At 39.1% G+C, this 20,622-nt stretch overlaps 1 protein-coding gene across 9 annotated transcripts in view; it reads right to left on the reverse strand.

Annotated features, from left to right (window-relative positions):
- Positions 1-20,622, reverse strand: part of ZNF407 (zinc finger protein 407) — a 449,612-nt gene that overhangs the window by 106,345 nt on the left and 322,645 nt on the right. Inside the window, exon 10 of one of the 9 annotated variants that reach the window (XM_072819703.1) lies at positions 4,638-5,444. The exons of 6 other annotated variants lie outside the window; for them this stretch is intronic. In XM_072819703.1, the coding sequence (XP_072675804.1) occupies positions 5,359-5,444 (86 nt within the window). In that variant the 3' untranslated portion in view covers positions 4,638-5,358. Of the gene's footprint in view, positions 1-4,637; positions 5,445-17,994; positions 20,444-20,622 lie in introns of those variants that run through there. 2 more of the 9 variants (XM_072819687.1, XM_072819694.1) reach the window with 2 other exon arrangements.

Below are 20,622 nucleotides of genomic sequence, written 5' to 3' on the forward strand. Positions count from 1 at the left end.
TCTACGAGATCCTCGTGCAAAACTGTTCAGGCAGTTTGATGGGGGATGACGTATCTAAAACCCACTGAGAAAGGAAAGCAGGAACAGAGAGGGAAGAGAGCAAAGGACCCTGGCCCCGGACCAATGGAACCCCCTCATCTCCCCCCCCCCCCCCCCGCAACGTGTCGGGCCCTTGGGGATTTCCACTGTGGCCAAGGAACTGAAGGGGCAGTGAGCATCGTCTGCTTACATCTGTTCAAAATGTCTATTTCATACAGAGCAACGTAAAGGCGGGTAAATGTGAAGGTTTGGAGATACCTGGGAACACGGCTGTTACGGACTTAATACCCATGTTGTTTGGACTCTTGCATGTTCCCCATTATAATGCTTAATAGGTGCCCATTCCAGAACCAAGAAAAGGAAACTTAAAAAGTTGCACGCAAAAATAATAAAATCTTAATCGTGGTAGCAAATTTTCAGTATTGATTGATCAATTCAGTCCCAGTAAAGGCAGTAGCAAAAGGTCAAAACAAAATCATTAAAGAAGTTTCTGAAGCTTCTAGAAGCCTCATTAAAAACCACATCCTGTTAAAAGTATGAAAACCCTGGAGAGCTGAGTGAGGGAGATGAAGTATGTGTGTTCAGAGTATTCCCAATAGCAAGAAGATGGGAGACCTCCCAGGGCTTAGAGAGAAGTTAATTCCAAAGCTACTTGCCACAGAGCAAAAGAGAGGCAGTAGGCAGGCGTCTGAAATAAGGTCTCATGAACCCAGCAGCAGTGTTTTCAGAACGGTTTCGACGAAGACCATGGCCACCATACCTTGCAGGCATCTGGGACGCCACAGCGACTATATGAAGGGACTAAGAGGGTGCTGTGGCTAGTCAGGAAGACTCCGGCATGATCCACCCTGGCACAGGCTCCCATTCCTTTAAAAGAGGCCCATATTCTTCTTAGCAGAAATGATAAGACATCCGCCATCGCTGAGGGCCTGCTGGGTGCTGGAGGCTACTGGGATCTTTCTCACCTTGTTAACTGACCACTTGTTTAGTATGGTGGGGACAGATCAGGGAAGTCACAGGGCATGTTCTGGCTGCCAGACACAGGTGCCTCTCCAGCCTGGGGGGCAGGAGCTGCAGTCACAGGTGATGCTCCCTCACCCTCCAGGCCCCACAGGACCCTGAGGACAGCCACCTGGACCCTCTCCTAGGCGGCCCGCTGCTGTGCAGGCTGGCCTGGAGTCTGCCTGGAAGCAAGCCTGCTTCCCAGACAACCTCCTACCACCCGCTTTCTGTTGGCTCAGCTCTGTTTTTCTGCTACTAGAAAGCTACCTGGAGCCGTCAGCCGAACCACAACCAATGGGAGGCCACAGAAAAAAATCTAACAGTTTTTTGGTTTTTGTTTTTCGCCATTATGTGATAGTTTAGTTTTCTTTTTTTTTTTTAAGATTTTATTTATTTATTCATGATAGTTACACAGAGAGAGACAGAGAGGCAGAGACACAGGCAGAGGGAGAAGCAGGTTCCATGCAGGGAGCCCGACGTGGGATTCGATCCCAGGTCTCCAGGATCGCGCCCCAGGCCAAAGGCAGGCGCCAAACCGCTGCGCCACCCAGGGATCCCTGATAGTTTAGTTTTCATTCTCTGAACTGACATCTACAGAGGGGACCAGTCATCTTAAACACTGCCCCCACTGGGGTTGTGCTTTCGGTATGCAAGTCCCTGTGTTAAACTCAGATTTCAGAGAGATGCCAACAGATATCCAGGCAGGCTCTGTGGTCTCCTCGCGGCAGGAACAAATATCACTGCACATTCAGAGCCCATCACAGTCCTCTGTGGGAAAGAACATCTGAGGGGTCGAATTTGTTCCTAACTTGTCTGTACCTAGTCCTCCTGGCCTTCCTAACCCATAAACCTTCCCAATGGTCTCATATGCATGCTTTTCCTTATAATCTTAGCAAATGAAAATTATGGAAGAGATTACCAGGAGATTAGGATTGTAAGGGAGTATTATTTATAATTTCACATAATTATAGTGTTATCACCCCTGGGAAGACCCAGTGAGCTCACCTATTAAAATTTCATCCTTTATTTTGCATTCAGGGAAGTAAGGCAGAGGAGGGTTTAAGTGGCTCATGCAAATAGTGACCACGAGCAATAGGACTAGATTCTAGATCCACTAGCTACTGGCTCAATGGCCTTTTCAACTGTCAATTTTCCCTGGCTTTTTACAAGTTTCCAATGGTTCATTATAAGTATCTGACTGCAAATATGTGTCTGCCTGAAGAAACATAGCTACTAAAAATATAAATGGCTTATGTATTATTTCAAATATTCTGGCTCTATTTACTAGCTACATAATTCCATTTCTATATCCCTTCCACTTCTAGTTCCATATTTTCTATAAATCGCCACAATGGCTAACTGCAGATTTACCTGGTTTGCTTTCCAACCTTCGGACCGCACCGCCCTTTGTATTCATATGCCAGCATGCTTTCTAATTTGCTGAACTAAAATCTTTATTTAAAACGCCTTAAGAGTTAAAAGTTACAGTATTTCTTCTTCATTTTTGACTGCCTTTTTCAGAATACATTAACTCTGATTTGAAATCTTATTTTGAGGACAGCTATTCTAAGTGTTGTTTTCTCTCATTTCTAATTAAAGCTAGCTGCATTTTTACATGGCCTTCTTATACAAGTTTCAAGTGCTTACATTTCAAGGTATTGGTGTTTATTTTACACTCCCTCCCCCACCCCACCAACATATTCTCTATCATTTTGTCTTCCCTGTCTCCTAAAAGGTAAACTTGATCTTGCTTTAGGATTGGTAATATATGGATGTGATGAGAGTTTTCTTTTTTTAAGAAATATAATTTTCAAGACTATAAATAAACTATTTCAGAATACCAAGTAAGAAATCTATTTGGTATTGTTGGGAATTCAAGGCATATTATATGGGAACCCAGAACTAGATCAGAAATTTTGACAGAGCTGAAACATTAAAGGGGGGGGGGGTGTCTGTGGATACAAAGCTTTGTGGAAAAAAAGGAAGAGGGAAAAAGTCAGCTCAAAACTAGTAATCTGGAACATGTGGTTTTATAAATACACTGGGCAGCCTGAGGAACAAAGACCAAGTGTGGGTAAATGTCAGCAGACACCTTACATTAACAAGCGCAGGTTGTAATAAATTAACAGTAAAATAAGATATTCCCATGGCACATGTAATGAAAAAAGTGGCCAGTGAGCAAAAGCTCCCATGAAAGAAAATTAGTGGACAAAGGATTACGAGAAGAATTCACTCCTCCAAATAGTTAAAGCAATGTAAGGAAAAAGGAGAAGTGGTCACAAAAGAATACCACCTCCCTCAAGGCAGCCAAGATTACCTTCTTTAAAGAAAGGAGATGGGTAATCCATGCTCCCGATAGCTCCTGGTGCACTGCCCATCGAGAGCCGGGTCTGGGTTCTATTGTCAGCTCTGCACTTGATTATTTTACCTTGGAAGTCATTCTTCCTCTCCCTCTCAGTTTTGTGGGTAATTTATAGCATTTTGCCATGTTCTTGTGTGAAACACTCAATAAAAAAAAGAGAGGGGGCTGAAAGGTCATCAGAAGAACCTGAGAAAAGAAAGAATTGGAAGGAAGTGCAAACAAAGGGCTCCAGGGAAGAGCCACTGCTCCTGGAGAGGCTGGAGGAGAGTGGACTCAGGCTTCCTTCCCTCTGATGGAGCTGGGTCCTGTGGTCCTGCCCACCTGTCTGTCTGTACAGGGCTTCTGTTAGTGCTGCCAGCACCAGGCATGCTCCTTCTCTCTGGGTGGGAGGGGAGGGGGGCAGCAGAGGGGAGCATCTGCACCCCTGCACCAGGATTGCTTGGGTGGCCGCTGGGTGACACGGCTGCTACAGCCTGTCCCCAGCACCCATTACTTTTATGTCTTGAAAATTTCTCAGATTTATTTTTTAATATAGATGATGCCATTGCACATCACACCCCACTGAAGTACTTTTCATACTTTGCCAAGTCCACTACAACAAATGATACTCTGAAATTCCCCAACGAGCTGCAATCAACAAACAGCTCAGAGGAGACCGCCATGGAAAACATCATGAACCTGGGCCTTCTAATTAACAATATTTTTAATTCTCCTAGGTCACATGAAACCAGTGATGATTTCAGCTAAAACTAGGTAATACAATTCACTAGGAAAAAAGGAAACTATATAGAAGATCCTTGTCTAAAGGATCCACAAAACTGCTTTTCCCCTTTTCAAGAAGATGCAAATGAAGAAGAAAAACCTAAGGTACTTCTAATTTCCTGGAATGGTTTCTGCACAGCCCAGTTTAGGACAAGAAAACATCATCTGCTAGGTAACCAACAATGACCTGCTGCTTCTGCTAATCAAACTGACAAGGTAAACCAGTTAGACTACACTAAGCTTCACGTCAAGCACTAAGACAAAAACATTTTTTCAATACAAAAGCTACCCAAGAACTCTAATAGTATTAAGCAAAAAAGCCTATCAGTTCATGTGATTAAACTCACCTAAAGAGAATGAATTAAAATGTACTTGAAAAGTCTCCCTCTCAAAGGCAGCAACATAGATTAGTTGCTCAAAGTCGAAGTTTAAAAATTGTCACATTATTTTAGTCATGATTTCCAGGATATCTTCTGATTTTTATTTTTTTGAAACCTGATTTTTTCTGCCACATTTATGTGTAAAGCATTTCTTGTATTTTATTTTGAATGCATCTCTAATGCAAACCAAAACATTAAAGTCATGTTTAGTTTTTAGTTTCAATCCAAAAAAAAGCAAGAGAATGAGAAGCAGATAATTGTTATAAAGAATGCATTAATGTTTTCAATATAATTGTCAGAATATATGTTTTATTTAGAACTAAAATACAAAGTAAATAAGGAAATGAACCAATTCAAAATGGGGTTAAGATATTTTCCCTCTGATGGTTCACATTTTCCGACAATTCACAAAATAAAGTACATTTTTTAAAAGGGCGAATTTGAAACTAAAAGTCAAATAAAACATACTTGACAAAAAAAGAGTAATTCAAAGGATTTGTTTATTTTTCCTGGGGGCAGGGCAGAAAATAAATTCCATAGTTATGAGAATCACAGGATCTCCCAGCCCTCATGGTATCTGCTTTGTGAAATTTGAAACCTCTGTCTTCATTCCCACTGTTGTTCATAAAAGTTAAAATGATTCTCTAATTTGGAATACGTGGTTTGAAATGGTTCTTTTTCCTTTTTCCATTTTAGTTTGTCATATAAAATGTGTCCCTGCATATGTGTCCTTGTACACTTGGCTTTGGGTGGTGCGCTCCTAGTCAGTGCGACTTAAAGAGAAGTGAATGGGCTAAGATCCCAATGCCATCTTCACATAGTCGTCCACACCTCAGGTGACAGCTGATCCAGAGGTGAAGGTGTCTTGGACACCAATGCACAGCCTATGGCAGCAGTGTCTAATTTCAGAGAAGAAAGGAAGTGTTAAGGGGCCTGTCACTCAGCTGTCATCGGCAGGTTTAAGGGGAACAGCAAAAAAAGCCAGAGAGATAGCTCTGAGGTTGGGAGGCTGCAAAACCAGGCTATATGGAAACAAAACAACAGTGTAACGGAGCAATGTTCCTTAAGCAAGACTATTTTAATCACTATGCTATTAGTAAGAGACCTTGCCTGGTTAAAAAGGGGGAAGAAGAGAGAAAGAAGAATATTAGATAAATGACAAAATGATAAAGAAAATTGACAAATTAAAATGATGTAAAGAATTAGATTCATGTGACACTGGTATTCATGAAGAAAATTTTAACAATATTATAAATAAGATTAATAAAAGGAGGGGAAAATGAAGTCTTTATGGAAAATACTGCATACTGTCATCAGCTTTGAGAACATGAGTCAGGAATTCTCTCTTAAGTCTTTTTAATTTTTTCAATGTTAGAATTGAAGCTGCCACATATTTCAATGATATGTGAGCTATGACAGCAGTTTTCTAGGCAAAAGGATGCTTCCTTTCAAGAAGCAAACTCTTTTCTCTTCCCTAAATAAGCGTAACAACATGGGCAAGCTGTTTGTGAGGGAAAGAAAAAACAGAATCTGCGGAAACTGGTAGAAGATCTAAAAGCATATTTGAAGGATGCACCGCAATTTATTCAGTTGGTTAAAGTAGTTTTTTGTTTACTTGTTTGTTTTTAGCATTAGAAGTTCCATTAAATCTTTTGTAGAAATAAATTCCAGCTCCCACTTTCAAAAACATCTAAAAAAATAGGGACGGAGGGTTTTAGTTCTGATTCACCCTTAAAGTCTATGGCCCTGGAGGCCAGGGGACAACTTATGGTGGATTCTCTGGGTTAAAAAAGTAATTCATAAATTGTCTTATTTCATCTGTTACACATTATCTAGACACACTAAACAATCAGCAAAGTAACGTAAATTTTAAGTGTATTCAAGTAGGCAAATGAATAGAGGTCAGTATTTCTGGTGTTGTAGGTAACCCAAGGACTGAATCTCAGTCTGGGAAATTCAGATGGAGATAAACAAAAAACAAAAGACAAGAACAGTGCGCACTCCTCATTGTTACCCACAATCTGCAACCAGGGAATAAATTCATGATCCCCGGACCTGAGACTGTTCTTGGTTATATGCGAAACTGGTGTGGCACTCAAACTGCTTCTTTCAAACTCCTTTAAAACTAAACATAGGCTTTCCCCACTTCTCTGCTAATTACACATTTTTCTGTTAAAGAAGCAAGCCCTTTAATGCTCATAATTCCAGCTATCACTTGCTTGGGCATCTTCTCGGATCAATAGCATATAGTTAAGTGGAAGAAAAGGCTAAATGTGATTGCTATTTGTAAAGCAAGGATTAATTTTTAGTTTTTAAGTGCTCTTGTGCTTCGTGTTAAAATATTAAATTCCAGTCACAGGTTCAGGGTGGCTACACATTCAGAGCTTTTTGTTAAATATCTGTCATTTTTTAAATGTTGAATACTGGCATAGGTTATAATAAAATCAAGTGTGCATTCTGCAATTTTACAGATTCCAGTGCTGGTGGCCATACATCTTTGATGGCAAAACTACATGGGTTGTAGCACCATAAAAATCAATAAATATTAACCTTTTCTGGCACTTTGTGCACGGATGCTTTATCAATTGCTGTCAGGTAATAGAACAGTCAGTGATGAACTGTATTTCTCAGCTAAGGAATCCATAACAAATTTAGAAATCAATGTAGATTAACACACTTTTTAAATAAAAAAATCATCAATGGATTTTATTTCCTATAAAAAGAACACAAAAGCTGGTAAGTTCATGTTCTGAGTAGGTGCCTTTGGTGGGACATAAATATCAACCAGTGATCTGCTACCATGATCCAAAGAACTAAATATTTTACACCTCTCTCAGGCTCCACTTATATATAATTATATGGATTAGATATAACCTGCTTTCAGACTTTAGGTAACATGCTATGAAAAGGGAAAATCTTTATCCCAGGACAACATCCCATCTTATTTCTGTTAGCAGTTTACATTCTTCCAGAGGAGCTACAGATAGTATCTAGCATAATCTTATAAAGGTCTGAAATAAAGGCAACACTCCTCATTAAAACCAGAATGTCATTTTATGCCATGGAACTCTCCTTAAAGTCACTCTGATCCCATGCCACCCACAGGGCCCTACTTCATACAATACAGGTCCCAGCGTTCTGTGCCGAGCTCAACAGGGGGTGCGTTGGCCAGGAACCTCCAACGCCCACACTAAAGATTGCATTCTAGTTACTTTATGGTGCACACTCTGGTTCTTCCTAGACTTTACATTTTAGCTTTGTAGTTGTAGCTTACCCCCACCGGACAATCCAATGTATTGGTAATTTATAAGCTGAATGCAGAACTACACTGTTCAATTCGGGCAATTTAAATAGCAAAGTGTAACACTATTTGCAACCTCACTCATCAGTATAGCCACGTCTTGTGTCTTGATGGAGGACAAACATAAAGGTTTTCATGGCCCAGTTTCCTTAAAAAACTCTGTGAAGTTTCAAAAGGGGAGCCACTCAGACAAATAGCTCAATCGTCAGATGGAAAATGAATGCTCCATACATAAGGTAACAGCTGTGAGTGAGAGAACTTCAATGTGCTAAAAGCTCTATTAACATAAAATCTAAAAGTTAGCTGTGGAGGAAAATGATTTTACACTTATCATTCTTTCAATGACATCTATATTTTTAATCTCTAGATAAATCAGCTCAAGAAAAATCAGAATTCTCATGAAAATAACAACATGCTAGTTATAAATCCTTGGTTGTAAATTTTACAATGGCTTTTTTGGGTGGAAACAACCCTAATGAATTCATTTTTTGGAATAAATAGTAACTGGTAGGCCTGATGATTTTCAAAGTGACTGCTCTGGGAATAGAATGAGGAAAATCTTTAAAATAAATTAATAATAGATCTTACAACAGGATCTACTATGTAGTCATTCCTCCAATAGAGGGTTCTTAGAAGATGTTGGAAGAAGACCGAAAAAAATTCTAATAATCCAAATTCATCAGCAAGTCTCTAGTGTCACGCTGGATATGGGATGCAAGTGTTATTTCCACAATGGCAAGGGGGTGTAGCAGATCACTGCCAAAGGTGACAAGGGGCCCAGAGTTGCTGTGGGGCTGGCAGTGATCTACCAGAACATGCTTCAGGCTCAGACACCAAGTGCCTCACGAAAAGCCTGCTCTGCAATGGCCAACTGCTTTCTTTTTTAAACTTAATATTCGAAAAGTTAAAAAGATTTTCACAAACCAGTCAAGGAAAGTCTTGTCTATTTTAAGTCAAGTTTGATTAGCATCACACAGGGCTTCCAGTCTGGCTCACTGACCCCAAAACTAGGCCAGGGGAAGGTGCGCTTCCCAGCCTTTCCCCAGTGTGTGTCACCAAAACTTCAGCTAAGATAAAAAACAAAGAGAAAAAATATAACATTTTGAGAGATCATCCAAGATTAAGCAGAACTCCTAAAGACAACTGTGATGATCTTAATTTTTCTCTGGTAGCAAGGATCCATGAGGCTACAGTACATTTTCCAGACTCCAAAAAAGGCCCACTTTCCATTTTGCAGGGAAGATGTGTGCAAAAAGGATTGAGGTAGACATAAAAATCACAGTCTCCTTGTTCTCTGTAGTCTATCAATAATAGCTTATAGCCTCAGTATAAACCAGCCCCACAGAGTATCCATATCCAGAAATGGAAATAATTATTTTTAGGCTGACAGATTTTATTCTAACTCCATCCTGCCATCTTGCAGCAGTCATTAAGAACATGAAGAAATTCATATATGGAAAGGGAAATAATTCCAGCCCTAGAACAGCTTTGTTGACTCTACATGAGGGAACAAAATAATCATCAATAAACATCACCATTGTTGGGGAAATTCTTCCTTTCTTTGTAGAGTTCAGGCTTAAAGCTGTGTAGTCTCTCATAACAGCATCTTTGATATGCAACTCTGCATCGATAACATCAAGCATAGGCTTCACGTAATAGGAAATAAATGAAGGGAAGACATCCCAGCAACTTCGTGTATACTTAGGAAGGAATAATGTAGCTGTGTAACCTATTTAATGCCACTCTGGGCAGCTCTGATCTATTCTTATTTATTATAACCCTACTTGTCTTTGATGTACTCAAATATTTACTTACCAAACCGTTATAGTACCCTGTGTGTGTCTGAATGTGTCTATATATTTGCTTTTGTTTTTCCTTCCATGCCTGGACTACCACCCTAACCTTTCAATCAATGGGTTGTTATTGAGAAAACCTACTGAAAACTCTTGCAGATGAGCTAAATGAATGCAGGTCGGCGTGGAGCACATGTGTTCAACCAGTGAGCCCCAGGACCCAAACGGCCACAGGATGTGCGTGCGTGAGTGACAGTGTTGTGCTACCGCAGGGCTGGGGGAAGTGTGGCCGTGGGTGCCCAGAACGCACATGCTACAGACATATGAGACACCATCAAATACGTCGTCAGTCAGAAAAATTCAGGATTTAGATAAGCAATCACTTAGGGATTAGCAGAAGTCTTCTGTAATTATGAAGTGCCATCACAAAATCACCGCAAAACACTTTTATATGAAAAGTCGCAGGAAGAAACTGCATTGGGTAGGGATGCCTTGACTCTGGCAGTTTCGAGGGAAGTGATGGTGCACAAGGCGCTGGCAGCAGGCCCCTGCCCCACCCCCTCCTGTCTCCACTGCAGGAGCTCAGCCAGTGTCCTCTAGCACCTTTCCTCTCGGTCATCCTGAGCTAACAAAAGGGATTTCTGTGTAAATGTTTAAAAGAAATGTACATTTTATACACATGGTTCAAGGAACCCAATTAAGCAACAAACAACAAAAGAAAATGTAGTATGTTCCAGAAGGGAGTGCTCCCTCTTCCTTCTCCTGCCTTCTCCCCAGTAAGGTTGGGCTTGGTTTAGGGTCAGGGGGCTAGAGGTAAACAAAAGGATCTGGATGCCGAGGGCACAAGATCCCCCTGTGTGACTTGTATGTAGCAGACATCTAATAAGAACCAACTGCATTTTTCTCTTACAGCAGTCCCACCAAGTACGACTTACCATGTCAGGGTTTTGGAGCCAAACTTCTTACAAGAGACAGAGCTAGTGAGTGTCAGGAAGCTTGCCACGTCTCTCCTCTGTTACCTCCCTGGTTTTCTGTTTCCCTTAGTTTAAAACCCTTCTCATATCTTCAAATTCTGGAGTCTCCCAACGTCCTGGGCCTCATCTGGAGTCTCCTTCCTCATTCCAGCCCACCAGGACCCTGCTCCCCTGGCCCACCCACGGCCTTCAGGAAAGGTCAGTTCCAGAGGCAGGCCTACCTGTCAATCATGCCCCTCCCCCCCAATCTCTCATAAGAGTTCTTCTTTTAAACAGATGTTCCCACTGCAGCTCTAAGTCCTATTTGTGACGGAGGGTTACTGCATGCCTGTCTCATGGTGCCCAGCCCTGTAACACAGCCTCATCGCATTAGTAGACAATCCATGTTTTTGTTTTTTACATCCCATGCTGGCAATCTTGACAGAACCGGAAGAGAGGGGTTTATTTCCTTAATTCTGATTACTGAAGTCTCTAGAATAGTGTCAAGAGCACTCACTGCCTTCCCTTCTGATGTCAAAAAGCAACACGTTGTGAGAAATACAAAAAAGTTTGCACTGTGAGGTCTATCATTTCTCCTAAACAACTACATATGTTAACAAATGAAACTGGGGACACTCTCAGCATTTTATTGTCTTCATAGATGCTCTTAAGAGAAATAATATGTTTGTCATGAAAACAAACCACTGCAATACAGAGTTGTCTAAAGAAAAAATGCACAGGATCCATTCACCATCTAAACAGACACCCTGAGATGGGCCACTATTAACAATTTGCTGTTATGTCGTCTGCATGATTCTTCATGCTCATACAAATATACATGCAAGGTGGGTTCTTTCTCCTTCTCGAAGAAAGAAATAGTCACAGCAGGTCATTCCTCTGCAATTGCATTTTGCATGTACTCACATCATATCATAGGTCAATATGTATACATCCAGCTCGTTTTTTTTTTAAGATTTTATTTATTTATTCATGAGAGACAGAGAAACAGAGAGACAGAGAGAGAGAGAGAGAGAGAGAGAGAGAGAGGCAGAGACACCGGCAGAGGGAGAAGCAGGCTCCATGCAAGGAGCCCAATGTGGGACTTGAACCCAGGACTCCAGGATCACACCCTGGGCCAAAGGCAGGTGCTAAACCACTGAGCCACCCAGGCCTCCTATCATCCAGCTCATTTTTAACAGTAGCATACTGTGTCCACTGTAAGGACAGTCCCCTTCTGAGGGGCACTAACGTAGTGGTGTCCAGGTTTGACCATCACTGTAACTCACAACAAAGTATCCTTATATGCCAGTACATTTATTTATTCCATAAGAATGATGCTTTAATAGAATTGCTGAGGTCAACAGTATATTTGTTTTAAAATCCAAAAGAGTGTTATTTAGCAAGTCCCTCTCCCACCAATAATATATGAGATTTCTAACTGTCCAAAATGGACAATGCCAATGGTTAAAAACTGGCTTCTTATTGTTGTAAAGAATTGATAACTAGTGAGGTTAAACACATTTGTGTGTACTTACTGGTAATCTAGATTTTAAAATGCCTATTCCAATTTGTCTTATTTTTTTTTAAGAGGAAGATCTTAAAAAGACTCCACAACCAGCATGGAGCCCCATGTTGGGCTTGATCTCTCGGCCATAAGACGGTGGTGACCTGGACTGAAACCATGAGGCGGACACTTAACCACCTGAGCCACCTAGGCACTCCTAGATTTTTCTTTCTTAAAAAAAAAAATCCATTTGAGGGAGGTTTTGATAAATTAGGAATAGTGACCTTCTATGGGAATGCTCATTATATTAATCCTGGCTCTGTGAAGATTAAAGTTGCAAATATTTTCTCATAATTGATTGTGAAGCTTTGTTTACTGTTTTTCCCTTTTTGGTTCTGTCTTTTATGTCTTCTGTAGCTGTGAGGTCATACAAATATTATGAAGTTTGTCTCCATCATCACTTGACTATGTAAGAATTTAAAATAAAAATTCAATTCCTGTGAATATTTTTAGAACAAAGATATGATACCTTTCTTCTTAATTATTTGACATCTACTTTTTGTCTTTCTCCTTCACACTTCAATTATTAAGTGTCTGGTGTTGATAAATAAAAGATTTGAAAATACAATTAATTGTTTGTAATAGTTCCACATTGGTCTCCTAATGTCAGATTATTATTGAGCTAATGAATGCCATCATATATAAAAACTCTACTTGTTACCTTACACTTTGTTTTTAAATAGGAAGCGCTGCAGTGATGATAATGATATATAAAGATCTCATAATGAAGGTCACTTTTCTCGCACTTCAATTCTCATTTATTTCAGTATATTCACTCTCAAGAGTCCAGAATTATAGAATGACAAATAATACGAGAGAAACAGAGTGTGAAAAGTCTAATGGATGTTTTAGGTATGCATGTTTAGATAAATGCCTATGTCTTACAAACAATTAGAAATTAAGTCCTAAAATAATAGATGATACATGATTAAAAATACAAGTTTAGAATTTAAGATACTTTATTAACCCATCTCCTGGATCAGAGGGATCCCTATACCAGCTTATATTCACAACCTTGCATCATGTCTTATCCTGCAATGTCAACTCTGTCTCTGTGGTCTAAATGATTATTTTCTCTCCTTGTGATTTTATAACCTAGCCAAGGACAAGGGAGCTAGCTGTCCTTCTTCAGTGGGGTGACTACTACCTATCCCTATTTTGCTTGGTGCAAACACAGGCAAGTTCCTTTGTGGACTGATCGTTTTCTAGAGGTCATTCAGACCATAATTTCAGGCCCTCGCCACTATCCTGATGGTCCTTCTTAGGAAATTAGACCCAGTGGGAACGTTTTCTCCCTCTGCTTAGTCTATGGGTCAGCATTTTCCTTCCCTTGTAGTTCTTAATTCCCTTAAGTGGCAATTATTTAAGACACAGTTAGAGAAGGTGCAATCTACATTCATCCAATAAAACCTAAATATTAAAAAGGACAGAAAAATTCAGCATGGTTACTAAGGATAAATGGGACAGCATTTAGCATTTGAAAGGTACCAACGAAGTGGTGCATGAGTAAATGGATAAAATTAAAAAAAAAAAAAAGACTGGAGGTAAAAAAAAAGATTAAGAAGAACTAAAAGGGCATACTATGTGTCAAAGAGACAGAGCGTCTTAATTATAAAAGGTTAATATCACAGTCAGAGTCAAGAAATAGGTGGAAAAAAACCACTCTAATAAATACTACCTGGAAATCCACCTAAGGCAGCTGATACAGAAAGACTAAATTTTAGATTTTTAATGAGCATATGATAAAAATTAGTTAGCTTAGTGCCATGGTCCAAAATATTCTTAACAGAGAGCAGATTAGTGCTCAAAATACAATGCTTGGGGATGAAATCACCATGTCTGTGGAAAGGCATGTTAGAAAGACTATGATCTCTGCATGGATGCTACAGATGAATGTGTCCTGAGCTCAAAGGTTCTAAAATAAGCCAAAGGAGAAAGGTTAAGAATTCTGAATTTTGTATGGTCCATTCATAAGGAAATGGTGAAACTACTGGTATGGATTTTTTTTTAAAAGATTTTATTTATTTATTCATGAGAGATACACGGAGAGAGGCAGAGACATAGGCAGAGGGAGAGCAGGCTCCCACTGGGGAGCCTGATGTGGGATTCGATCCCCAGACCCTGAATCATGCCCTGAATTGAAGGCAGACGCTCAACTGCTGAGCCACCCAGGCATCCCTGGAATGAATTTAATGAAAAAGACTGATGATGCACAGGAGCTCTAACCCTGAGTGTCACACAGACAACGCCACGACATGGGAACTGTGAATGCTGTGGAATGTGATGCTTGCAGGCCAGCAGGGAGGGCCTTGATTAGCTCTACCACCACTTCCCATGGCCTACATTTAAAAGCAGGTAAACATCTGTGAAATTTTAAGGACTGACTCAAGTCCAGTAGTATTGTTAAAGTTTTAAAACTTGATCTTCATGATTTGGTCTTCAATTTAACTCATCATCTGCCTGGTATATCAGATAATAGTATTTTGCCAAGAAAATCCAACATGTGAGGTTTGTAAGACACGGTAGACACATTAAAAACTTCTGGGTTGAAAGGGAATTTTCATATATAAAACTGGATTGATTCCAGTAGGACCACTTTTAAGGTTTTAACTCCCACAGTTAGAAAAGGTCTAATCTCTACCAAATCCTTTATTCTTCAGTTCTCAGAACAGTTCTGATTCTATGAGGGAACCCTGATTGATACAACACTTCTAAGACAGCAACATTTGATTCAGGCATCACACGTGACAAAGCTGGTCACCTGGAGGACGGCAGTAGCATCCCGGTGGCCACACTGAAGCCAGGGGCCAGCTGCACGTGCCTCACCAGCCTCTCAAGCTGTGGTCGGTTACTTCACCTCACATTCGCTCTTGCCATTAAACTGGGAAGTACAGGAGCATAGTGTGGATTGGGGAATTAAGTGAGACAATACTCTTAAACAGCCCACTAATTTGGCAAAGTTGAGTGCTCATATGTAATTGCTATTACCACATATAATGTGGTCAATTATTTAGAATAAAATGGAACTTATTCAATGCTTCTTTTTACATCTTTCCTATGCTCTAAAGAGTAGGAAAAAAATTATCGTGGAAAAGGCCTAATACGATTAAGTTAACTAGAAAAGTATAGTTATAACACACTGGCTTCCAAGGGTTCCTCGAATTCACTATTTCCCTCTTTTCTGGGGTCTATGTTAGTCTGCTGCCTGGAACCTTCTCTCCCACTTAAGTCTTACCTTCTTTAAAGAGGGTGCTCTAAGGAAGAGTTTCACCTAGTGACCTACACAGATCACTTCTCCGGATGCCTTCCCAAAGCACCTTCAACCTTATCTTTGTAGACCTTAGATGATAATTGGGTATTTCTTTGTGCGGTTGTTCAATTAATGTCTATTCTCCACTAAATCTATAATCCCTATTCAGGCAAGAACCAAACTTGTGCTGCTCAGTCCTCTGCATATAGTGCAGTGCACTGGCCTCATCATGGGCAGGCAAAGTTCCATATTTGTTTGGTGGAGAGCTAGTAGGTCTGAACACAAAAGTAGTCACAAATTTTCAAACAAGATTAATTTCTAGTCATTTTAGGACTTTTAATATGTATTTTTGCAACACACTAACAAGCAGAATATAAATCTCATAAACTCAACAAAGTTTACAAAACCAGCTCTACTAAAAAGGTTTAGAAATTACTGATTTAACTTCTCAGTAACAAGACTCAGAGGTTGTAACCAGAGATAGCAGAAATGCTTTTCAGTAACAGTTTGGAGCTACTACGTAAAGGTTAACCACCTTGATTCTGAAATTGGTTGGTGTCTTGCTGATCAGATTCTATGGGAAGAAATCCTATAACTATGAACAGCATATGATAGTTTTCTAGAATTCTACAGTTTGGGGTTTTACACAAGGATTCATACCAGAGACAAGACCTGTGGCTGACTTAGCAACAGAAGAAAGAGAGACAAACTTGAGGAAATCTTACAGGAACTTGTATTTGCTCAGGAGACAGAAATAGTGAGTAGGGGGGATGGTCATGTCCTTCACTGTGTAGGAGCCCAGCGCTAACTCAGAGGAATGCTGATAATAGCACAAACTTATAAAAATGGAGCAGAACCAAATATAAACACACAAATCAAATGTCTGCAAAATAAGCAGCTTATACTTCAGGTCTCATGCAAAACATTTAGGCCAAGCGTATTCAATTTTTTCTGTATTATTATAATATTGTTTTTTATGTGCTGAATGAAAATGATTATATATATTAATGTAATAGGTGAATATCTAGACATCTTAACGCCTAGAAGATGAACATATCCAAATTGATTCTGCCATAAATAATAAAAATACACAGCCCTGGATTTCAAATGTCTTTTTCAACGTAAAAAAGACATTAAAAATTTCATGTGTTCAAACTGAACATAAAACATCTTTAAAATGTCTAACACATTTTCTTAGACACAGATAGAGAAATTGGGGTAAAAAGGAAAATATATTAAGTACTATAACAGAATCATATCTAAAACCGAAATTACTTCTTTGACTGCTAAAAGATTCATGACCTAAAAGCATACATCATGGGAAACTTGCCATCATGAGAAACTTATATACGGGGGGGAAAGGCCAGAAATATGGACAACGATGATGTACTAGAATAATAGAAACCCAAAGTGTGATTCAGCCACATTTTAAAGGGCTAGCCAGGGGCAGCCCCAGTGGTGCAGTGGTTTAGCGCTGCCTGCAGCCCGGGGTGTGATCCTGGAGACCTGGGATCGAGTCCCATGTCAGGCTCCCTGCATGGAGCCTGCTTCTCCTTCTGCCTGTGTCTCTGCCTCTCTCTCTCTCTCTGTCTCTCATGAATAAACAAATAAAATCTTTAAAAAAAATAAATAAAGGGCTACTCAGTTTCACTTTTCTCGGGTCTTCAGCATTTTACTGCATGTTCTTTGACATCCAACTTTTAGGTAAATCCCCTCATGACCCTTTTTAGACTCTACGGCCACCTCTCCATGCTCAGCATCCAGGCTATCTCGCTTCTCACTTCTTAGGCCTTGATTCTTACAAAGCCAAGTGCTCTTGCACTTGCCTCCCTGCCACACACACGCGCCTCAGGTCAGTCAGCTCCGTGTATACGACGTCTGCACAAGTTCTAGCGCCTTCTCGACCCTGGAGCAGACACCATCTGCAACACTCGCTTTAACAGAAAGGGCACTTACAGGTTACTAACTAAGGGTACAATTAACTGTGCATAAGAGGGACTGCAGGTGGCACCTATGCTACCTGGTCCTTGATGTGAATGAGAAGTCTGCTCTGAGTACCAGAGTTAATCTAACAAAGCTCAATCCTATCGATGGGTTATCTGTAAAACAGCAGTGTTGGCCAGATGCTCTAGAAAAATGCCAACAGATTCAATAAGTATTTAGTTGCTAAAGAGAAAGAGTGCTAACCTGTGATACTTAGCTGCCTGGTAAGTGAGAAAGGTCGTGAGATGGGTACCTTAGGAAAAATTAAAACGTAGGTGAAACCACCTGTAGTGCTTACTAAATAGTATTTGAAGATTTCAAGAGAATTACATGGGCATTTTCATGTCTCTGTCATTTTATATTAGGAAAATCTTTCAAGTAAATAGTCTAATTATTAGAAACAGTCTTGTTTCTAATCATGAGATAAGGTATATAAGCATGAATATGTAAGTTATGCTATCAACCCAGGCCAGCTATTAATATAAAATATAACTTGGAAACTCTACTCTTGTCACTCAAGAGCAACACCTACTGGCACAATTAAAAAGAACCCAGAAGACATAGAGTAATTTCAGTTCAATATTTTATTAATTAAATACTTATAGAGCACTTAATATATGCCAGGCACTATTTTAAGTACTTTACAAATATTAACTTATTTAATCACTGCAAGACATTTATCACTAAAAGAGATTTAATGACATAAACCTTACTCTAAGACGCAAGGATCTATTTTGTTAGTTTGAGAAGCAGATTCTATTTAAAGCCAACAGAATCCAAATCTGTCCCTGGCCAACATCTGGAAAGAAACCAGTATTAGAGTCCTTTCTAACTTCACGAACCAGACAACAAATGTGGAGGAAATCCTGAAAGGCAGTTCCCACAAAAGGTGTTTTCTCCCCAAAAAGAGAAAATAAAATTTTACGTTCCATGCAACGTGACTGCAAAGGAGTCTTGCCTGTTCTTTTATAAACAGGAAATCACTTACATGAGGTTTTTAAGCATGCATTAAAATTATGATTTTTCCTAAGATGAAAGAACGACTCTGTGCCAATCACAGTGACATGCTACTCAACAAATGGCACTAATGGTGGTGACAAGAGTGAACCTGTCTGAGTAGAGCTTTTTAAGAAGTATCTAGACCAGCCATCAAAACTATGATTTGATCTAGTTGGGGCCTACGCTATATTCTGATGCAGTAAAAGCTATTAGGTGATGTAAGTGACTACTTTACTATGATGGATTTTCATCTATTAAAAAAATGTATTTAAGTGTTTTTAATCTTAGTTACAAATAGGAAAAAAAACTAAAAAAGTGTAAGCATGTCTCTATAAGCTAAAATATTTTGCGTCTTCATATTTTTACTGAATAAATTAACTTTGCAAATTTACTCGATTTATATATTTCAGATGCTGATTAACATGTATCATATGACATCTTTTTGGTCTATTTAATTTTAGAGTCTCAAGCCAATTAGTATAATTTCTATATTAACTTCCCCATTTTCATTTTCCCATCCCAATCAACTCTCTTCCCTAATCACCCCGCACCAACAGAGATACCTATTTAATTTTTTCTACTATGCATCCATGCAGGAAATAGAGAAGAAACAGGAATAATTTTTTTGTATTTGTAATTCAGAAAGTTTTTATCTGTGGCACAATACACATAAAGTAAAATTTACCATCTTAACCACCTTTAAGTGCACAGTTGAGTGGTGTTATGTATATTCCCACTGTTGTACAATCAGTCTTCAGACGTTTTCATCTTGCAAAAGTACAAGTATACCTACTAAACAACTCCCCATGTCCCTCTTCCTAACCCCTGGCAACCATCATTCTATTTTTCATTCCTATGAATCTGACTCCTCCAGGGACCTCACATTCATACACATGGAAGCATAAAGTATTTTTCTTTTGTGCCTAACTTATTTCACTCAGCATAATATCCTCAAAGTTCATCCATGTTATGGCATGTGTTGGAATTTCCTTATTTTTTAAGGCTGAATAATATTCCAATGTATGTATTATAAATTATAATAATTATATTTATAACTACATTATATAATTTACATATATATATTATATATTTTCTTTATCCATTCATTTCTTGATAGGCATTTGGGTTTTAATTTTTTGAGGAAACACCAACTTGTTTCCATAGCAGCTATACTATCTTAAACTCCCAACAGTGTACAAAGGTTTCAAATTCTCTACACCCTTGACAACACTATTTTATTTTATTTTTTAATAGTAGCTATTCTAGTGGGTGTGAGATAGTAGGAGTAAATTTTTAAAGTAACTTCTTAGCTAGTGAGAAAAATATGGTGAACTCCTCTAGGATTTTGACGGTTTCCTGTCTCACATTTAGGTCTTTCATCCATTTTGAATTTATTTTTGTGTGTGGTATAAGAAAGTGCTCCAGTTTCATTCTTTTGCGTGGAGCTGTCCAGTTTTCCCAAAACCATTTGTTGAAGAGACTGTCTTTTTCTCATTAGATATTCTATCCTGCTTTTATATGCTTTCCATATAGTTGTTGGTCCATTTCTGGGTTTCCTATTCTGTTCCATTGATCTATGTGTCTGTTTCTGTGCCAGGACCATATTGTCTTGATATGGAATTATATCAAGAATTCCAGATAGAGCTTGAAGTCTGGAATTGTGATGCTTCCAGCTTTGCTTTGCTTTTTCAAGATGGCTTTGGCTATTTAGCGTCTTTTGTGGTTCCATATAAATTTTAGGATTGTTTGTTATAGCTCTATGAAAAATGCTGGTGGTATTTTGGTAGGGATTGCATTAAATGTGTAGATTGCTTTGGAAAGTATAAATATTTTAACAATATTTGTTCTTTTCATCCATGAGCATGGAATGTTTTTCCATTTCTTTGTGTCATCTGAAATTTCTTGCATAAGTGTTCTATAGTTTTCAGAGTACAGATCCTGTGCCTCTTTGATGAGGTTTATTTCTAGGTATTGCATGGGTTTTGGTGCAATTGTAAATAGGATTGATGCAACCTCTTTGGCACTGGCTGTAGCAGCTTCTTACTAGATATGACTCTGGAGGCAGGGGAAACAAAAGCAAAAATGAATTACTATGACTTCATCAAGATAAAAGCTTCTGCAGGGTGAGAGAAACAATCAACAAAACTAAAAGGCAACCTTTGAATGGGAATAGATATTTGCAAATGACATATCTGATAAATGGATTAGTATCCAAAATCTATAAAAAATTTATC

The sequence above is a fragment of the Canis lupus genome, chromosome 1, assembly GCF_048164855.1.
Source record: "Canis lupus baileyi chromosome 1, mCanLup2.hap1, whole genome shotgun sequence".
NCBI lineage: Eukaryota > Metazoa > Chordata > Mammalia > Carnivora > Canidae > Canis > Canis lupus.